The 23210-nt window shown below is 32.0% G+C and overlaps 1 protein-coding gene across 1 annotated transcript; it reads right to left on the bottom strand.

The window, feature by feature from the left end:
- Window positions 1-5113: 5113 nt before the first annotated feature.
- LOC130639284 (BTB/POZ domain-containing protein 2-like) lies at window positions 5114-22592 on the bottom strand. The gene is made up of 2 exons (XM_057447064.1): window positions 21237-22592; window positions 5114-9575 (listed from the first exon to the last, which is right to left on the bottom strand). The coding sequence occupies exons 1-2, from the start codon at window positions 22058-22060 to the stop codon at window positions 8921-8923; spliced, it is 1479 nt and encodes a 492-aa protein (XP_057303047.1). The 5' UTR covers window positions 22061-22592; the 3' UTR covers window positions 5114-8920.
- Between the last annotated feature and the right edge of the window lie 618 nt (window positions 22593-23210).

The following is a 23210-nucleotide window of genomic DNA, read 5'->3' as shown; positions in this document are numbered from 1 at the left end:
ATATGCATTCTTCAAAAAAAGTGTTTACAAACAAATATTCAAATATTCGTTTATATAACATTGAACAAAAGATAGGAATTAAGTTTGATTAAAAAGATCTCCTGCTCCGCCATCTATTTCCACCCCACCCCTCCCCCCTCACTCCCTATTTCAGCCCTCTGAATTAGGTTACAAACAGTGAGGTGAAACTCTTCTGCAAGCTTTACAATGTGATATTTTAAAACCCTTTAAGACTTTATTTAAAGAAATACAAATTTTGTATACCACACATCTCCACGCTGGAAACAATATTTTAAAAGATTTCTGGTGATCTACAATCTAACTAGTTAAAAGCACTTTGTTTGGTAACATTTCGTATTTTGTCCACCAATAAAGTAATAAACAAAATGACCAGAAAATAACATTTTTTTAGGTCTTTTAAAGTAAACTACTCTCCACGCCAAAATCGTCGATTTGAAAAGAATAACTTCTTCATCCCATTCTAAATCTGCTTTGAATTTGCAAAACTCACAGTATCAGGCACAACAACTTCCTTCCAGCTTAAAACATCACAAATAGATGGATCCCAACATCAAACATAGATGGATTCCAGTGTAACATTTTTAGCAGAAAAGATAAATACTGTCTTAAAAGATATTATTATTTTTAATTTTGCCGGGGCGTGCCATTTAATCGATAATCAAAAAAACATTACAATCACCCCTGTTATCATAACCCCGTCTAAGTAAACTTCTGTACTTCGTGTTGGTAGGCGGGACGAAATAGCGATACGGGAAATGTGTGAGGCAATTTCGTCCCCAGAGCATATTTTCTCTTTCTAATATTGCACGATAGCCACATACCTGAGCGCGAAAGGAATCCCTGGGAACAAAATTGGTAGGACAGCTGATTTCCTGTGGAATTTTCCATGCGTTTACGACGATTTAAGAGAATTCTCCCAGCCAGAACGATATGCCAATAAAAGATATGCCACCAAATTAGGAAACGTTAATAAAGCCCCAAGAAAAAAATACAATAACTTCTTTGTTGCACACTTTTTCTTACATAGATAACTAAAATTAGTTGAATAAATTTAAGTAAACAACTAATAATCCAGATATTGGCTGAAAATAAGTAACTTAAGATCTGAACAAAAGCCTAAGTTGCTTGCATGTCGTAAAAAAATAAAAAATGAGCTGTTGAATACACCTTTCCCGAGACTTATTCTTTTGATATGCTGCAACTTTTTCTGTTGAGTTTCATGAAAAACGGACAGCAGATAGTAAAGTTAGTAAGTAAGTAAAATATATTTTCAGGGCTTATCCATTTACATTAAAATGGCTCTTCATCCCAATAAAAATTAACAAGAAATATATTACAGATAAAATACAAGTAAATGATAAAATATTATTAAAAGAAATTGAGTAACACACGGGAATGGAGCAAATATGCAAAGAAAAAAAAATGAATAAATAAATAAAACATCAGTTTTCCGCACGGGATCTTGCCATTGCAACATCTAACAAGTAGCCTTTAACGTTCTTGCAGAAGGTGGAATAAACGTTTTCGTTTTTTAGTTTTGATAAAAGCTCATTGAACAACTTACTAGCAAAATCTTGGAAAGTTCCTGATACAACCGATGGTTTAACACGGGTATCAGGGTTCTGCAATGTTCTTGTGTGTACTTTAACATCTAAATGACATGTAGAAGGCCAGTATACTGAGTTTAACGCCTTATGTGTAGTTTTTAACAAGTTAAAATTTCTACGTTCTGTAATTGGTAACCATTTTAATTTAATAATATCTTCCAATTTGGAAACTCTACCAAAAACAAAACCCGCATGCTACTTTCTGAATACGCTGTAGTTTTTTCAGCTGTTTATTAGAAGGTGTATATACATAGTCGTTAAAATCGATTTTTGACTGACATGACTAAGCTCTCAACCAGCTGTTTTCGAAGAGGAAAATGAGTGTAGTTTTTCAGTTTACGTAGATTTGAATTCCTTATCAAAAATATCATAAACAAAGAAAATTTCGAAACAATGCAGCAAGTAAACAACCTGCTATTCTAATTTAAAGATTTGTGGCATGTCCAACCTCTTTTTTAAAACGAGGCGGGACATGGTAACTTGAGCATTAAGAAGACTTTAGCTGTGATATATATCTCCTCAAAATAGCACTTTCTGTTGGCGTATCAAGTTAAACTTTTTCACATAAATTAAACAAACTATGCTGAATTCAAATATGGCATTCATATTTTACGAATTTAAAAAAGTATGACTCATGGTCTCGGGAAAGGTGTATTTTGACTTGTGACTTATGTAAATTATTGCTACCAGTGGGTATTGACAACCAGAATTTAAATAATACCAAATATTCTACCACCTTATGCAATTCGAATGCTATTGATTGATAGGAATCATCTGTAAAAATAAGTTTATTTAAAATTTCTTTACTGGTGACAAAACGCGTCAAAGGCTTTGTCAGCGCCGAACACTCACTATGGAGCGCTCTTGACGATAGAAACTTTTATCAAAGTGTGCTGAAGCTGGAACCCCATTAGAGGTCTCCATGAACTCTGTCGTCAGCCACAACACGGTGTGTGGACTTTTTTGGACGCACAAGTCCTGGGCCTTGCCCGATACATATACTGCCACTTAATGGAGTACTGTAACCTCCATCCTGAGTGGGGGGAGGATTTCTAAACAACTGATACTTCAGTTGCTAACAACAGTACGAATATTTACTATTTTAAATAAATATATAACTAGTCAATATTATACAACAAAACACTTGTGGCTCAAAGAAAAAATACGTTTGAAATTGTAAGAAACATTTTAAGATTTAAAACTTGTGCGTCATTTTAGACAACATTTTTGTTGGGAACATTTCTTTCCAAGTAGTCAAAAAAGAAAGAATAAGAGAAAAAAAAACAGACTTTGAGAACGGCAAAAAATAATCTTACTCGCCTTGTTTCTCAAACATTGCCAAGTAGTGGTCCATCCTTTCATCTGTTATTTTTGCAGCTGATGTAAATTATTCTATAATATCTATAAGTGCTGTAATTTTTACTATATGTACACCACAAAATGACTAGAAAGCCACTAAGGGTTGTATTTATTCTAGAATTTTAAGGTGTAGCTATAGATTCCTTCTAGCTACAAAATATCCAGTAAAATACTTTTACAAACTCCCGTCATTAAAACACCATCTTTGATCGAAAACGTCACGCATACATTACTTTTCTCTGCATATGCTTAATTTGGGGCGAATTTCGAGCTCGTACCTACGAAACTTTACTTTTGCTAATGCTAAAAAAGAATTTTAAGCAAGATATGGCGGTAAATGCACGCTCGATCCCAGGGCTTTTTTTCTTTTTTTGACAAAGGGACAGGCGAGAATGAAATAGCCTTTGCACTGGCCGGCCTTCAACACCGAAAAATATGCGGTGTTTGGTCGATTACCGGCCGTACTTTAAGCGAGTGAGACAAACTACTACACAAGCTCGTCGAGTTCATGAGGTTGATTCCTTTAAGCGCAGCAAATGGAAAACGTAACATATTTGTTCAGAATTCAAAGTAAAATGAAAAATTAATTTATCGTTTAGTTTATTTAAGATTTAATGTAGTCATTGTTACAAGCGTATTTTCTATGTAATACTTGCTTGGCTTGTGATACATACATAATACAGAATGTTAGTTGCAAAATGATTATATAATTTTTTCTTTTATAAAATTTCTTTATGTACTTTACTACAAGTTTATCGCATATTTTAGAGTGACTCACCTCTTGAAAGTTTTACGCGTGTTGCTACAAATACACAATGTTCGATATTTTTAAGAGCGTTTATTGCAGAGAATTAATTTACTGTAAATAAAAAACCTTTGAAAGAGTATATATTGGTAAGCTAGAGAGTATTTTTTCGTGGGCATTAAAATAGGTATATACAACTTTACCATTAAAACCTATTATACCTTTGAGCTTTTTGCAGAGAATACAGGTAATTACTGATTTTCTCAGCCATGTTTATTTTTATAATCATTATAGCAGTATTTTTATCAAGCAAATGTGACTGTGTTTATTTTGTTTTGTTTATTTTATTACATAATTTCCATGATTGTTTTTTTCTGGTACGAGTCAAAGAGTTGGAAGGCATTTCGTCATTCAGAGTTTACGATTCCATTAGATTCATTAGAGGAATCTTTATCTCTCAACCTCGTCCCCAGTGCTCTTTTACTATTTCTGACAATCTCGTACGGCGAGACGAAATAGCCCTGGCACCGAATGGTCATCATCGCAATCTGATTGGGTGTCAAATTTCCTACTTTCGTCCGCCTGCCGTAATATTACGCGGGAGTTGTATATGGGGAATATAAATAAAAATGGCGGAAAGAGGAAAATAAACAATTGGAACGAAGTAGAATTAAAACTGTTTAAAACGTTATTTTTGGGACCAAAAAAATAAGCAAAAACAATCCGAGATTGTCAGAAAGAGAAAAAGTGTCCTGGGAACGAAGCTGACCATCTCTGTAATTAACGTAGCAAGGGTTCTCAGGACCTGTGTCTAAAGTCACTGACTGATCACTCATGTGAGCGAAAGAAAAAAATATTCCTGTTTTTAATGTAAGATGTTTCAACAAAGTGCGTGCGGGATCAAAAATTGATGAATTTACGCAAACACAATAATTTATTACCTCCTAAACTAAAAACAAGGTTTTAAAAAATTGTATTTTGCGAAAATTTAATTTAGCAAAAAGACCAAAATTTTAATTCTAGCGAAAATATATTCCCTTTTCAGGCAACTCGAGCAACGGTTAACTCGAACTCTTATTACGTCAGACCGTGTTATTCAGTTATATCATGAAGATAATTTACTAATGTATATGTCCCAAATTATCATGGAGGCAAAGACATGGAAGATTCAGATACAGCCTAAGATTTATCAGAAAATAATTATCAGATAGTAATGTTAACTTTTTTCTGACTTGCCTGTTTCTGTAGAACACATGGGCGTATTAAAAATAGCAAGTAGCTAGCTACTAGAAATGAAGGAGGCAGAATCTATTGTTGTAGAAGTCCCTCTAAATCTAGCTACAAACAAATACCCTCATTCTGAAATTTAGGGGTGTGGTTATGAGAGGGTGCGTTTAAAAGTGAAGGATCAACATAAAATTAGGGAGGGTTTGGACCTAAAACCTAAAAATTATTTTTAAACATGAAGTTTTATTTATTTATATTTTTATTTATAAGTTAAAATAATTTTTTGAGGAAACATTTAGTGCTTAAAACTTGACGCAAAAAGCGTTTAGGTTTTGTTGGGAACAGATTTCTCTCTTTTTTGAAAAGGTTTGTTGGTTTTTTACGGTTTTTAAAGACTGCCCAGTCCCTCTAGTTTCTTAAAAATAGGCTATCTAACCTACAATTTGGACGTTCTTATCAATAAACAAGGTAATTTATGGAAATTATGGCGGTGAAAATGTTTTACAGCGTTTTGCAAAAGTTTGTCCCTGTAAAATAGTATTCTCTCCAATCACCAAAATAAATTCTTGCAAATAATATTTTTTACTGACAACCACGGAAAGCAGGTACGGCCCAGTTTGTTTTGGTGTGGCGGCTTGGTTAGGCGGGCTGAAGAAAGTCACAGATGTTTGTTATATCTAAAGTAAATTTAAATTACAAGGATGATTCCTTTAAAAAATTGTAATCCATGGGAGTGATACAAAACTCAGAAATTGCGTTCATATTAAGAAAAAAATTATCCCGCTAAACCCAGATTCCGGTACCAGTATGCCGAGATCTCGGTTAGACGAGCTGTTTCTTAAATATAAACGCAAAGCATTTTTCACTGGAAAAATACTACTGCTGTATCTCGGACAACCGAGGCCCCCGGTTTGCCAGGCTATTTTTTCTCCATATGAGCACCCTCGAAGTTTTTTTCTTTGCCATAAAATCTTTGCCATAAGTTATACACCTCTAAAGAATAGAGTTACAGCACTGTGTTGCTAACAACCGGAACTCAAATATGGCTCCCGGGACCAAGCTCGACCCCAGCATCTTTTACTAGAACCATCAGTTGAGAAGCAAATAGTCCTGGAGAGGAGGTTGCACTGGGACCACAAAAAATGTTTAAAATCGAACAACGCATTTAAAAATGTGATAGCAAATTTTAGGCAAGACTGCAAAAAAGAAACATAAATCATTAATTTGATAACAGATCCCAATACTTTCGGTGTTGAAACTAGCCTACAAACAGCAGAAAAGGACTGCGTGAACACGTTCGACGCAAACATTGACGTAAGCATAAGCTTAACGCACAATATCAAACAAAGTTTTAATATCTTTGCTTTTGCGTTTTTTGCAGCAAAGGTTTTGTATTGTGAACGCAGACGCAACAACAACATATTCGGGTTTTCACGGCTAAACCAACACCAATGTAAAAAGCACTCAAATTTCCGGTTGGCTTGATGGTGGTATTTTTGTAGAAAGGTTTGTATAGCTAATATGAACAGAACTTGATACTACCTTAAGTGGATAAATTTTGGCGAGGATTAAATTTGGCGAATTTCGCCAAATTAAATACCCGCCAAAATTTAGATAACCGACTATTTGCCAAATTAAACACTCGCCAAATTTAACATAATTTACCGTTCGCCAAATTAAATTCGCTCCAAATTAAAAAAAATATGTATTTTTTTTAATTAAGAAAAAAAGAAAAATGTTTTTTTCTCTCAAAAATGAACTTGTGTTTATATATACGTTTCTTATTTTTTATTAAACATTTCGAGACAAAATTCATTTCTTTGTGTCATTCGCCAAAATAAATCCCCGCCAAAATAAACATTCTTTGTATTCGCCAAATTAAATCCCCGCCAAAATTTATCCACTTAAGGTAGTTGTTTGGAAGGCTGTAGTTTGAACATCAAGACTTCTCAGGAAATAATAATCGTTTTTTAGCCATATATGCAAACTTTTTCTGACCTGTCTGTTTTTGTATAACCCATGGACGTATAGAATAGCTAGTAGCTTAGCTATCAGAAATTAAGCTCTTGTAGCTCTTTGTTGTAGATGCCTCCTTCTAAATCTATTAATCACCCTGGCCCTTATTAATAATTTCTCCTAATTTAGGTGTGCTGTTATGAGACGGTGCGTTTAAAAGTGGAGGATCATGATAAAATTATTTTTGAAAAGATAAACAAGTGTACATATTTTTAGTGATTTATAGAAAACGGTAAAAAAAGAAAAATGTATTTTTTTTCTTATAATTTTTAGTAACAGTCAGAGCACTATTTAATAACATAAATACCCTGGTGGTTGTTGATGTTCAAATTTGATGGGTTACAAAAGGGCCCCCCAAAATATAAAGTTTTATTTCTGAAAATTGAAATAATGTTTTGAGGAAACATTTAGTGCCTAAAACTTGACGCAAAAAGCGTTTAGGTTGTGTTGGAAACAGATATCTCTATCTTTTTTAGGAAAGGTCTGTTAGTTTCTTACGGCTTTTAAGGACTGCCCAGTGCCTCCAGTTCCTTAAAAATAAGGCTATCAAACCCCAAATTTTGACGTTTTAAATCAATAAACAAGATTTTTATATTGCGGTAAACATTTTATTGCAGCGTTTTGCATAATTTTCCAAAAGTGTGCAAAATTAAATCCCTGCAAATAATATTTGTTTACCGACAACCACGAAGTTTGTTTTGTTTATTTTGGTTTGGTGTTTTTGGCTCACATCACTGAAGTGGAACCACTTAGATAAACAAAATCTAAAAAAAAATTAACATATATTTGTTTTTTAGTTTTGCCGACCACCACAGCTTTTCTCATTGTCTAATAGCAGGGGTGGGAATTGCTTGACTAAAATGGTAGGGAAGAAGTAAAAAAAATTGAAAAGAGATCTGCTATTGTTGGCGTTTTGGAGGTCAATTTCAAGTGAATTATTTACGCATTCAATGTATATACAATGTCACGAATAATCTGCAAGGCATTATTCAATGTAAGGAATTATTCATTTTCCAGCTTTTTTGTAAATTGTGCTAGATAAATAAGAAAAATAGGGCAATCCACTAAATTTTTGAAATAAAAAAAATTCACGTCAGCTACTAAACGGGAGCAGGGAAAATTACTCCCAATAAAGTACAGTTAAATTTTCCTAAATCCAAGATCAAGGGTCATTTTTAGGGGAAAAAAGAAGAAAGGAAAAAAAAGAAAGCAAAAAAAAAAACAAAGATAAATTAAAGACAATATGAAAGGTTTTAATAAGTTGAGTCTGTACATGTTTCCTCAAATAATTATTTATACCCATGGAAGTAGACAAATAGTGTATATCTGTCTCAGGAAAGCGATTTCTCCTATCCTTTTCCTATGAAGGTTATTTCTAACAACCTAAAAAGTATTCGTTTCAGTACATAGCGAAGAATTTATAGTCTAAAGGAACAATTCTATGTTATAAATATCTCTAAAAGCGTAAATATCTCAGTTACAATAAGACCCTTAATGAAATATCTTTCACACATTATTAAGTCACATATAGGCTTAAAAAAAATATCTAGAGAAAAACAAAAAAAAAATACTCTGAAGGCTATACAAAGGATACAAAATTAGTCTGCCTGGATATTTTAAATACATACAAAAACGGTGAAAATAATATTGAGCAATACAAATGATATTTAGATTCTTAAATTGCATAACTGCATTATTATTAATAAAGTTCTTTATATCAATTTCAACATAATTGTAAATAAAGACATTGTGGTGGCAAATTAAAAAAAAAGTACAATTATCAACACATAAATTTGAAAAATATATATATTTATTTCTAGCAGTAATCACGCTAATTTACGCACTATGCAAACATGCTGACAAAACAGGTGAAACCACTTATATTCATCTAGCTGCATGGTGATGGAAAACTATAGGACTGGTATACCTTTTTTATACTTCATGTTTATGTATAAAATATAATTTCTGGGATTTGGCCATCCTCCACAGATGTTCCGTTATTATTCCCTGCTGCATAAGAAAATTTGAATTCTACTTTTTCACGATTTGGCAACTCAATTACAACTTTTTTTAAACCTTTTGTTCCATAGTATGAGTCAGGTCCTTTTAATGTTCCACAAGCGGTGTAACTCACATTAGGCATAATTTCAATTGGTTCTTTAAACATAACACGATTTAATGCATCAGTACCATCACAACTAAAGGCAGTATCATTATGCCCTATAACCACGCCGGTCTCTGAATTTATAATTTGGATGCTAACTTCGTAATCTGTGGGAACATTTATTGATCCATACAAGCCTAAACCCACAACGAAGATGTGGCGATTAACAATGAACTTAATTCGATCACTTGTTCCACTATATCCCCATCTAGCTTCAGTTTTTGAGAATCGCACAACAGACTTTTCTTTCCCAGTTAAACATCGTCTTGGACGATCCGGAAATTTAACAGTGGGTTTGGGATTTACAGTAAAATGAAGAAACAAATTTACAAGTTCTTTATCAGTCAATATGCCAGATTGTGCCACAAGATTTGCGAATTCTTCTAATGTCATTAGTGGAAAACGGATCAAGTAAAGCGCATCTTCTAACACCTTTCTAAAGAATGAAATAAAAACCATAGACATCTTCAATTTAGTTAACAATTCAATGCTATAGATTCATACAGCTAAAAAATACATCAAAAATTACAATTTTGTTTTATGTTAAATGGCTAATGAGAAAACATCAAAAACACAATGATGACGAAGTGACAAAACAGCAGGCAGGTATATGTATTGCTGCAACTCGCTATGTAAAAAATAATGTACAAAACCTAAAATAGTAACTTAAACGACAGGTTGTTATAAATAGTTAAGTGAAACTCTATTCCACAGTACAAATCTAACCTAGTAGCCCTATTTTACCATTGTTACTGTGGTATTGTTTTCTATTTGGCAATCTAACAGAGTAGATTATTTAATTAACTAGTCGATAAAGCCCGTGGAGAAATCCACTTGTTTTAGATGTTTGCTGACGTCAGCAGTGCAGTGCAGATAAAGAAATTTGCGAAATTTGTTTATTCCTTGTCTGTAATGTGTAGAGGTTGAAACACTGGTTGAAATAATGTACAGGATCATATGTTCTCGACGAACGCCTAATGAGATTAAAATATTATGCTGACGTCAGCAACGACGCGGCAAAAACTTAAAATGTTTTTTAGAAATTAGTATACCTGTTGCCTTGAAACGCTGATCAAGAAAATGTATAGGATCATGTACTTTTGATAAACGGTTGCAGAGATATTAGGGTTTAAAGGTTTTTTGATGACGTATCAACCCGTCCATTCTGAAACGGATTCGGGGACCCAGGTTTGGGAAGATTACCCAAATTGGTCGTAGGTGGTCCCTAGTTACCCATACGGTGAAAAATCATTGACGTCACCACCTCGTTTCCAAGTTATTTGGCCTCAATGTTTGAAGTGCACTGTAATGGCTTCATTAATTTAATAAGGATTGACGTTAAAGTAGTGTTATTGGCGTCGCGCTGTGACGCCATAACACTTAACATTTGAGACATTTGAGACTTTTTTTCGGCAACTTCAAAGAAAATTTCGGCCACATCAAAGGAAAATGACGACATCCACTATGACCGTCACAAACATTCCGTATTATTATAAAAGAAAATGTGCATTAAAGGTAAGATTTGGTCACAGCATCTAGATCACAAAATTCGCTGGTCAAGAAAACTGCAAAGAAATAGAAAATATACATTTATCAAATGTTCGTAATTGAAAGTACTAAAGTTTCCTCAAATAATCTTTTTTTAAATCCAATTTTTATTTTGATAAATGTTACCTTTAGCTTTCTGGTATTTTAAAACCTAAGGAAATTATGTATGAGTTCACAAAGACCTCCATGAATGTTCATTTTTTCATGTTACTAAAAGTATGTGTACATTGTTGCCAGAAGATACCACATAAAAAAGAATGAGAAAGAAAGACTATACCATCTATTAAATCCTAAATTATTTCAATCCAGATTTTTTTTATTTAATTTTTATTTTTTTATTTTTCTCAAACCAGATCCATCTGAAAATACTTTTTTCTGGCTGGCTGCAGTTAGCCAAAAAAATCTTAAATCAGAAGTCCCACAAAAATATACTTGAAAAGCTTCAGTACTTTTCTAATAATCATCACAAAGCTGTCATACAAAGCCAATACATCATTATATTTAGACTTAGAACAAGTTTAAGTAAATCTAATAGGAGTCACTATTTATTTTAGGCGTTCCCACAGAGTTAGGAATGTTATTAATTTATTACGTAGGGGGTAATTAATACATCAAAAAATACAGAAAATATGTGATAAAAAGTACTTCTTTTCAAAAAGTTTATTTTAACTCTTTGAACAATTTTTAACTGATTTGCATGGTTTTTATTTAGGCAAGTCTTGGGGTAAAGTTACGTAGACTTGTCTCTGCTTAAAGCCTTAAATAGAACTTTTTTACGCAGATAACATACCTTCCTTTCCTAAGACCTAAAGCATAACCTTAATAGTGTTTTCCAATAAAATGGCAAAAAATATAAGCAAAAGAACAAAATTTCAGAGTATATTTTTTTAGTTTTCTCAAATAATTATTTTTATATAATTTAGCTGCTAAATTACTGAAATTATATCCCTAACCCCTGGGGGGCCCAATGTAATCCTTTTGTGTGTACAATTTGACTTCGTCCACCATAGTCTTGAAAATATAGTCTTATTGCGCTGCCTATGGATTAAAATGCAACACAAACGATGTATAAAGGAAGTATAATGTTGCAACTTTTATGCATTTTGAGTTATTATTTGGTTCGAAACAAACATCAAAATGCAAAATTAAAGCACTTACTTTTTAAACGCAAAAAATAGGTTTTTCGTGCAAACTAACTGCTGCCCTATACTTAAATATCGATATTTCCAATGTGTTCCTGTATTTATTTCATCAACTGCCTGTGTTTATACGAAACATTATTCAAATGTTAAATTAGGAACTTCATAAAAACCCATTTGAAATATCTTAAGATAATATTGACAATGATGTAGATATTATGTAAAAAACAAGTAATTGATAGCCCAGGCGTTTATTGAAAACATTGCAGTATGTTTGACACACATCCAGTGGAGCCGGAATAAGATCACAAGTTAAAAAAAAAGCTTTAAAGCAAAATAACCATAGCAAAATAAGCTTAACCCTATTTGGTCCAGGGGGATTCTGCCCACCCCTCACCTCACTTCTGCCATTTCTTTTAATAACTCTTTTTAGCTATGCTAAATGGTATGATATTTACTTATTAGGGGTAAGTCTCTATGAAATCCTTATAATCGGAAAAACATTACAACTTTCGTTAGGATTATAATTAGAACTTAAAACTTACAATACAACTTTTTGACATGAGATTAATGCGAACAAAAGTTAATATGTTCAAAAAATCTAAGAGTATGCAAGAGAGTTAATGAACGCTGGAATACTTAGATTAAATTTTACTAGTACAAAGTACTTCCCACATGATAAAGGCGAAAAGATGCTTTTCAATATCTTTTTAAATAGTAAATATATCATACTAGTCGTTAGCCTGTAGAAAATGGATGGGAGTTCACCTTTTGCAGCAAAGTCAATAAAGATATGTTATTTGTAGCTTGAAGATTGTATGTGTGGTTAGCCTGATCCGCTTTCGGCAGACAGAAAAATATTGCGACTAAACAGCAGTAATTAGCTAACTACAGCTTTTATTGTTTTGGATCCAATTTTAGATTAACCCGTTAAATAAATGCTGATTGGTGATACGTTATTTTTTGACAGCACACCATGACAACATTTGCGTTTGTGAATGAGAAATTATGCCAAAGTTGCCACTTAATCAGTCATTTATTTTGCATATCTATTAATTTCGTTCAGAGTTGAATTACCTATCAAATTAATTGCTGGTGATATAAAAATAATTTTCTGAGGAAACAATATCTAACATTATCAAGTAATAATTTCTGAGAGTTTTGTACCAATACTTCTAAGACTTTATACTACCGTATGAAAAAAAAGTAATAAGCAATTGCCTAAAAACAAAGTGTTAAATATTATTTAAAATTACTGAGCACGTAATTTCATAGGCTAAAAAATTGTTCAGTTTTATTCAACATAATTCAACGTTATGCTGGCCTAAAATGTTAAAAATTCAACATAAACAGTGCCTCCGCACTCCATAATTTTTTAATAAATATTAGCCTGAGTATGCTTATAACGGTTGTTATAGAACCAATGATTTGTTAGAATCATTTGGATTTCTTTTTCATGATATTACTTGGAATGGCATTAATTTTATGCACAAGAAAAAACCTGCATTCTACATTGCTTTTCTGGTAGAAAACTGTGTTTTTGATCTAAGAAAGTGATTACTTTCTGTAAGAAAGTATGTTGTAAAGTGCATGGTATGCCAAGAAAGACAAAAAATCAACTTTTATCAAATTTACTCTTAAGCTTTTCTGAAAAACATTTCTGAAAATAAGATCCTTCTAAAACGTTCCATAAAAATAAGCATAGACTAGGCACAAGAACCTCCAGGAAAGAAGATAAAGAAACTAGATCAATTTATAAATAAACTTGTTTTACATAATTCTGTATATTTTATTTAGAACCATTAGATACCAAACCAATCTTTTTTGCAGCCTGGTAGGTTAAATTTATAGCTACAAACAACACCATCAATGTGAATGATCTATATTGGACTTGTCAATAAACCAAATAAGATTAAAGTATAGTAAACACAAGTACAAAAGGTCAATTCACAATAAACATGCGCAAATTTTGTAGTTAGGTTCCATCACAATATTTTCTTGCACAGGAACAATATCCTTTCATGTAAATTTGAAATCTACAAAAAATATTTTCACTATATGGACAAAAGCAAAGAGATGTTTCACTATTTTTTAAAAAAACCCAGTATAAGCATCACAAAGATTGTATTGCTCAGAAAAATTAAGCTTGCTTAGGATAATGCTTAAAAAACAGAGGAATGCATGTTTTAAAATGTTTTTTATGATGAATGGTGGTTTATAAATTAAAATTTACCCTGAATTTACAAATTCATTCAACGTAAAGGTTTTTTTCTAAAAAAACAATGATATACTATTTGTCTTGCTCTCTCTTAATTAAGTATAGTACGGAATTAAAAATAATGTTCTGAGGAAACAAAATTTGTAGTACATAATTAATGGTTAATAAGTGTAATAAGAAATGTGAATAAAAAATAAACAAAAATAGAATAAAAAATATTCGAAATAAAATTGAAACAAAAATATTTATGCAATAACCAAGTTAATTTTAAATATAATATATTAAATATGCAATATTCTTTTAAGATAAAAAATCCCTTGTGGCCTTAGTGATGACCAATGAGGGCCATAGTATGAGAGCAGGTTATTAATACACTTAATCAAACTCAGCCCTTTGACTCTTTTTGTGAGTTCCTAAATTTAAAAATGCTAGAATTTTATTTCTATTATTACTTTCCCAATTAGTGTTATTCTTAATTTTTTGAAAAACTGTCATATCAGAAACCAGATCAATTTAAAGTAAATAAAAAAAAAAAATTCTCAAGGGGGCTGATCACAAAATTTCCATATCAATAGCGGTGGACGTAGACATTTAATTAACTTTTTTTAACGCCCATTATCTCATATGCATGATATGTTTTCTAACAAAGTCTTGTATTGAAAAAAATTGGCTAGCAGTATGTCAGTATGTTGGAAACAGTTAGTTCTTGTATTTTTATGCATTCTAAAAACCACAATAGCAGAACTTTGCTGTTGTCACGGTAAGCCTTGATGGCATTTGCAATGGCAAAAATTAAATGCCATCATGGATTCAGATGTCTGCAAGATTGCTTTAGCTTGTACAGACAGAAACAGTTTTAATACTAATATAATAGATATAAAATAATTTTTTGAGAAAACAATCTCTAAGACATAGAAATAACAATTTTTCATGAGTTTTATAACTTGCAAATAAATAACAAAAAAAAAACAATCGTTACAATCGTAACAAGATAAGGAGTAATTAAAGCCATATCAATATTACTTCTCGGACATTTATAAGCTTTGATTTGATACAATTTTTTTATACATTTTTTCATACATTTTTTTAAAAAAAAATGTAACTATTCTGTCATTTTTTTGTTCCTTTTAATGGTTTTTATTTGTGTTTTTTCCTCATATAACCTGCAAAATAGGTAAAAACCAAATCTTTTTTTTGTCAAATTTTATCTTATTAAGGATTACATGGATACAAACCTTGGACTTGAGGATCGCTAGTATAAAGAAATATTTTTACTCTTGATTAAAGCGAAAAGATGCTTTTCACTATCTTCTTAAAATAATAAATATATTATAAGTACAATAAAGATTGTATTTTTAAAAAAATGACGCAGAAGAAAAAAAATGAAAAAGGGTGAAGTAAGTTTATTTAAAGCTTATCTTAGTTTTATTATTATCACATCACAATCTTGATACAATTTTGGTTTGCAGTGATACAGATAATGAAAAAGGAAATTGCACACACAGAATCATACTTGGCATGACATTCTTGCATTTTGGAGGTGAAACATTTGTATAAGTTACTCTGTCTGCCGTCTGAGACTTCACATTTTTTAGCAAATCTAGCAATTTCGAACTACCTTAAGGAAAAAAGTTTGTGCAAGAAAAAATTGTGGAATTAAAGATTGCAAATCTGATATTGTGTCAAGAAATTTGAGAATTCACAATTGTGAATTGAAGCAATGATCCAAAAATTTTTCCTGTAAGATCGACCAACATTACAAAAGCTTGTACTAAAGATATCACAAACCGTGCAAATTTCGAACTATTTTTCAATATTCCCTAAAATGTTTTACTTTTTTCTTCTTGGTTTATTAAAATTTGATGCAAATAATTGAGAAGTTTCTCCTGTAAACTTTCATATAGCAAAAAAACAACAACAGAAACCACTTGTTTTGACAAAATTAATTGATTGACTGAAAACAATGTAAAAAACAGGAAGAATCAACGAAATGCAGAACATGTGCTGCCAAGTAATCATAATTAGACAATTACTCCAAAATGTTTGCTTAAGGCAAAGGACAGTTACCACTACGTAGCACACCTAAGTTCCATTAGTTATCCGTTGACGTATAAATACACTGGTGACATCTTTAAAATTCCTAAAACCTCGTACATTTTTTATTGTTCTTCTGTCTGAGTGGATTTTTCCACGGACCTGCAAAGCTATTTTAAAACATACATCTTCTTTACTGAATGATTTAAACATTTAGAATTATTCATTAAATCTTGTTTTGTGTCTTCTTGTGGTTCTAAACCTTTGAATTATTATTATTTTCAAAATCTTAACTCCATAAAAAATGTTTGCATAAGAATTATTTAAAATCTTTTTTTCCTTTTTTTGAAAAAGAAATGTATGCAAAGAATATTTTGGCATTCGTTTATTTGCCATTTAATTTTTGCCACAAGCTCTTGAGGGAGTTTTATTTTTATTTTGGAAAAGAAAAGTTATAGTCTTTCAGTATAAATCCTTTAACACGTGGGAAAAATGGCTTTGACAGGCAATAAAAATAAATGACCCATGATTTTACAATCAATACAAAGAAAAGATAACCCCCCGTGAAAAGATAGTCTGGGGCCCGGTTGAGGGGCGGATTGACACAGCAAACAAAATGGTAGACCTCTCTCTTCTTTCAGTGTTTTCATAATAGACATAGTCTTTTTGTCTTTTGACTATGTTTTAATGTAATCCTGCAGTATATATTTGCGTTACTTTCTATGACGAAGAAATGTGTTTTCTTAATATAGATATTTAACACTATACACCACTTAGGGCCTATAAAGTGAATTAAAACATCCAAAAAATCGCATGCGCAAATTCTCTAATATGGATTCACACTTGTAATTTGTAGCACACATGTTTTCTTTATGAAATTCCCTGGTGAAAGCACTAATAGCTGGCTTTCAGTACATAAACCAATGTAAAGGCCTGAGATTTACTGATAATAACAAGTTTAACTTCATTAGAGGATCTTTAAAAATTTTTCTAAGGTTTTCAAAAGAATCTAGTGTATATTTTTTTACAGAAAAGACAAGATGTTAATGCCATGACCACAATTAACAAGAGCTAAATTTCACCGAGCTCTATTTCGTTTTTTTTATTTTCGTCAACTTCTGATGTCATAATTAAACATATAAATACTTAATTATTATGAAACCTTTACAATTACATATTGATGATGCTCATTTGTGGAACCAAAACCGAAAACTAAAAAATATGACTGCAACCAGAAATTATTTCCACTGAAATCTTGTTACAAATTTTGGCTAAGTGACTAATACCGACAAAATTTTTTTTACTGACTTATTTTTGCCAATTTTTGTTCTTTCTTTTCAAATGCATTAAGAACTAAAATGCCTCACAATTAAGAGAATACAAAATGTTGGATATTTTCAGTTTACATTTTAAATTGAATTTATTATAAAAAGAAATTTTACCTCAAATAGCTTTTAAAAAATTGTCTATTAGTTGTTCCACTGCTTTAGCTGGTAGAACTTTAAAATACGCTCCTTTTTTGTTGCCGATTTTACTACCGAGACTAGTAAAGCATGGCAGGATACCAGTCTATTATAGCGTACGTAAATTATTAGTTTTTGAGTGTTATACTACTCTGTTGTACAAGGTACCTGTTATTTTTACAAGATAATCATTTAGCATTATTATTTTATGTTCAGTTGGTTTCGCTAGTACCAAGCTGCAACAGTTGTTTGTTATCTCTAAGTAATCTGGAATTTACCAAAGCTAGATTTGTATTTCGTACAAGTTTCAACAGGCTAAAATTCGGTTTACTAAATAAATCAAAATAGTTGTTTTTATTGATTTTAAGGTTTCATAAAACAGTGTTTATAAACTTGAACTCATTTTTCAACTAATTTCATATTTTTCATTCTCTCTTGCTGTGCCAGTTGAAATAATAATTATTAATAACGTTAGCACTTTTTCTGCACAATTAACTGACAAAAAAAATTGATAATTTTCCCCAATAACTCCCCTTACCCCACACAAATTTGTTTTAAAGAGTCAAAAAAAAACAAAAAAACTAATGATCATTTCTTTAAATAAATTTGAACTCTTCTATCAACTTGTGACTCGCATTCAAAAAGCGTTATGCAAATCCTGGATCCTACTCTACGTTAAATCTTGTATTGTTTAAATAGTTCACACCACAAAACACCAATAAAGTATTTTGAAATAATTTGCTGTTAGCATGTTTCACAGCATGTGTAAAGTGATTGTAAGTTCAGGGATTAAAGATAATTAAGCAGATCTAAAAGTTTAAAAGAAGTCAATAGGTCGAAGAAAGGTTTATTGTATGTAGAAGAAAGATTTGTATGTGAATGAAAAAATGACTGCAAAAAAATTACTTTGCGAGTCTGCTTTATATCATTGGTGAATAAAATTCGCAAAATATTCTAATTCTCTTTGGATTGGTACTTAAAAGAGCCAGTATTTTTTCCAAGACTCTGATTGAAAAAAATTAACATATACATTTTTCTACTTTAATTCAAAGCTCAGCCTGAGTTATGACTCTTCTCAAAATTTGAGTGTCTAAAACTTACGAGAACTGGAAATAATTGTACCTTAATATCTTGAATTTATTGTTGTTTTTCCATCCCCTATATTTAACGAACTTGTTAATCACATATTCCTGGCTAGAAAGCAGGCCGTCATAAAATGATCATGTAAAACAATGAGATAGAGTTCAATAAAATCGCTATTAGGCTAGGCTTCATTCACACTGTTCATTCCTTATTTTTATTTGTAAAATATAGCATCAAATGAAAAGGAAATGTAATTTCCTCCTTATTTAATTCAATATTGTTTTTAAAGACCAGACAAATTACAAAAAAGAAGAAATCACGGCATATCTAAGCATGGTTATTTATTATGATAATTAAGGTTTACTACATCAATAACAAAAAATCCCAACAGGAAGAATGCTAATTGTGATAATAGTTGAAGCACTTTGGAGATAACTAATTTCAAAGAATAAAAGGAGGAATTCACGTATTCTAATTGTAGATCTTATACTGTCTTCATAAGGAAGCAGTTAGGTGTTAAGAAAAATATCAAAAAGTAAGACAGCCAGCGAGGCTAGAAGCTTTCTTCAAAAACCACAACAACAGCTTGAGGTTGTTGGGTGTCGCAAAGAAGCCTGATTTAAGTGAGTTAAAACGTGTAATTCATATAGAATAGTACAGAAACTGATCAATTTATTATAGTCTGAACTTTGTTGATATATATTTATAACAAGCATTATGATGGCAATACAGCTATAATAAAAATAATAAATATTTAAAGTGGCTAGCTCAAAAAATCACAAAAATCTATAGTTAGTGGATTGTTTCCACTGGGGCCCACTAGAACAAAAAAGAAACAAAAAATGAAAAATTTTAGACTGCCTAAGCTCAATTAAACATGTAGTAACATGTTTTATATATATTCTGTTATAATTAAAAACAGAAATTAAAAGGTGATCTCCGAAGCAGACTTCCATTAAAGGTCACTTGGTCTGGAAAATTATTCCACACTTTTGCAGCTCTAAAGGGGGAAGGCTCTTCTGGGAAATTTTGTGTTGTCCAAGGGAAGTGTGTGAAATTGTTTTTTAAGCTCCTCTTGTTTAATGGTTGTGGCAGCTTTTTTCCAAACGGAATTTTGACCACATGTAATCAGGAGCAATGTGATTCATGGCTTGAGTAATTTATCTTTTCTCAAGAAAGGTATGGACACATTTTAATCGTTTTTTTAATTTTCCCAATCTACTGTGGGTGGCACAAGCCCATGCAGAGAAGCAGTAGTTGAAATATGGCATGACAAGTGCATTAATTAAAAGGTTTTTTGTGTGAAGTGTTAAATAAGATGTAATGGTTCTAATTTTAGAATATTTAATTAGTATTTTTCTATTTATGCCATTAACGTGCTCTTCCCATGGCATTTGTTAATGAAACGTTACTCTTAGATATTTAACTTTTTCGTTCCTCTTCAAAGGAATACCATACCCATTATTATTGTTCTCAACTTTTTTTAACTGGCTGTCGTTGCTGAAAATGATTGTTTCAGTTTTGTCCTTAAGCCGAATTTCCACTAGGCATTCCAGAACGCGCTGAGCGTTGGTGGATATTGTTTTTTCAGTCCCAAACCCGTTAAAAGCGGTCCACTCAGCGCGGTTTCAAAAGTCAACTCTCTAGCCGCCTTATCTAAAACCGTTTTGCATACTTCTTTGTTTGTTTTCTTTCTTTTTTTTTCATTCAGCAACAACAATACTTTCAGAAGATTTATTTTCTTAAACAGCAATAATTTTCTACGTAGAAACGTTCATGTTTACATATTTTTGTCGTCTAAATGTTTACGCACTCTTTTTGTTGCTTTTAACAAGTGGAAATCAAAAAATAACATTCGAAGCGGATTTATAAGCGGCTATTGTTTTTAAACAAAGGCCGCCAACGCTCAGCGTGTTTTACACCGCCTAGTGGCAAATCGCCTTTACTAATAGTCGTTTTGTTATTATCTAGCCAGAGGGCGACTTGGGAAAGTTCTAATTTGACCTGTGAGACAAGCTTATCCACTTTTTATGGTATGAAATAATTATTGTATCATCTGCATATAGATGGTGGTAGTTTGAATTGATGACAGGTCTTAAGTCATTGATATATACAAAAAGGGCCCAGAAAGATCCATGTGGCTTTTTGTCTTTATGAACCAGACCTGATCTTTTAAGTCATCAATATACATCAATATACAAGAAAAAAAGCAGGGGCCCCAACCAACACAGATCCCTGGGTCACACCAAAAGTGTCTTCATGAAGCAGATCTGTGTCGTTTACAAGACTCTAATGCATTAGACATGTATCCAGCAAGCATGTGGTCAAGGTAATGTTTTTTTATCTATATCTTTCAGTTTTGACAATAAAATAGGAACACACTTGCAAATATTCACATCGCACTTGTAAATTTTGCTTACGAGTGCAATTTTTCGCACACCAAAGCACTCATGATTTTTTAAGCAGGTGCTTTTTGTAGCTCTGGCATAGTTTTATTCAAGAAATGGTCTTAATAGTATAGTAATTTTAAATTGTATATATGTAGAAACGTTGTCAAATAATGAAAGATAAATTAAAGGAGATTATATCCACATAAATTATTGTAACACTACCTTTTGTTGATGCAAGAATTAGCAATGTCTTGTCGTCTGCATTCATGGTCAGCCCAACGGACAGCAGCTTCAAACAGCTGACTCTCTCTTGCACTTAATGAATCCCTTTCAAGAATAGATTTTAACGTTCCCACATCAATATCAGTAAAGCCTTCAGCAGTTAAGGAATCCACAGTAAATTTATCAATGCATGCTAGGCACATTTCAGCTAGTTGTGGTTCATCAAAAAGTCTAGCTTGTGAAAGTAAAGTAAAAGCATTATCTGGTCCTAAGTTGCTCTTTAAAAACTCAACACATCTTTTTTCTAATGTTGGAACTGCATATTTCTTTGCAGCATACAAAGTACTCATTACAGTGTCTGGGCCAATGGAGACTTCGTCAGTATAAAGAAATCTTAAAAGTGATAAAAAGGATGCTGGTTCGATATCTGGTATGTTTATTTCACTGTACTGCTCAGAAGAAAATCCACCATTGAACATAGCATCAAACACAACACTCCCAATAGACAATACAAATTTGTGAGCAGGGATACACTGCTGCTCTGAAGTCCCTTTTCCCAAAACAAAATGAATATCACTTAAAACTTCATTATTGAATAAAAACAAAATTCGATCTTTTACTGTACCATGTGAAGATTGCCAGTTGTGACTACCACTATTTTGTATTGGATTTAAATGGATATTTTCCACACCTTCATTATCTGGTTCTTCCACAATAACAAGGGCTCTAGCTATATTTTGTTGGAGTGGTAGGACTTGATCTTGTTGATAAAGTTGTAATTGTCTTTGTCTGTTCAGATTTTGTGGTAAAAGTGCGTTAGGCATTACAAGTAACTTGTTCCTAAAATACTCCAGCACACATTCAGCCTAAGCTTACATTAAATAAATACACCATCGACTATTCCCTTACGAAATTGACAAAAATCCAGGTGGCGAGCTGAAGAGCACCTACATTTTCTTACTTCCATGTCGAATGTTTTCTTTCAAATCAAATCATATTAACTGAGAAAATAAGACCTGAGACCCTTGTATTTGGGGCCCGTGAACCTAAAAGTCTAACAAGCGCAACATTGCCTCCCGCTTTTTCTCCCTCCCCCCAAACAAATTCTTTCTTATGGGACATACTTGTATTGCGGTTACTTAGTTGTCAGTAGCTGCCGTAGCATCTTATCAGTAAAAAAATGCTAAGAAATTCTGGAACCATTTTATTAGCTAGTAAAATTAATAACTTCTTGCACCTGCAAAATTTAGTTACTTTTTACTAACTAAATTTTTAGTCAAATTAGTCACTTCAGCTAAATAACATTAAACTGGTGTCACTTAACCTTACTTCATACTGTTAACTAACTTCTTTGTGACGCTAGACTATACATGGCAGTCTTACAAACACGACCGTGAAACTACACTTTGTCTAGAAATCGCATGTTCTCCTTTCCTATCTTGATAAGGATTGCTGCATTTAGTCCCTAATACTGATAGCAACTAACTTTTACAATAATACCTTATGTACACAAAATATACCTAAATATATACCTTGTATCCAAATATAAATTCAATGTTAATTTAATTCAATTATGAAAAGGAATGACAGTTTAACATTGGAGAACTCGTTGCCTTAGATAACTACTACAAGGAATTTAAAAAAATATTGTTGCCATTAAGGGTTAATACTTGCGTTACAAAATCTTAAAGAAATTTTAATAGCATCAATAATTTTTAATGCTATATCATAGACTTTCAAAATTCCCATAACATTCCGCTATGAAGGTCTTGCTGAAGTCAACAGAAGTGAGTACAACAGGTAATTTCGTTCCTCTTATGCATTTTAGTTAATATATGTAGAGTGAGAGTTGACCTTTATACACAAAATCCATTTTAATTTTTCAGAGTTCAGGGAACACATGTGGAAACTAAGCTTTGATATTCGTATACTATCAATCAATAAAAGAGTGTATTTCGGAATGTTTCTGGTAAA

Source organism: Hydractinia symbiolongicarpus, chromosome 1 (assembly GCF_029227915.1).
Source record: "Hydractinia symbiolongicarpus strain clone_291-10 chromosome 1, HSymV2.1, whole genome shotgun sequence".
Classification (NCBI taxonomy): Eukaryota; Metazoa; Cnidaria; class Hydrozoa; order Anthoathecata; family Hydractiniidae; genus Hydractinia; species Hydractinia symbiolongicarpus.
This window is presented reverse-complemented; position numbering and strand designations above follow the sequence as displayed.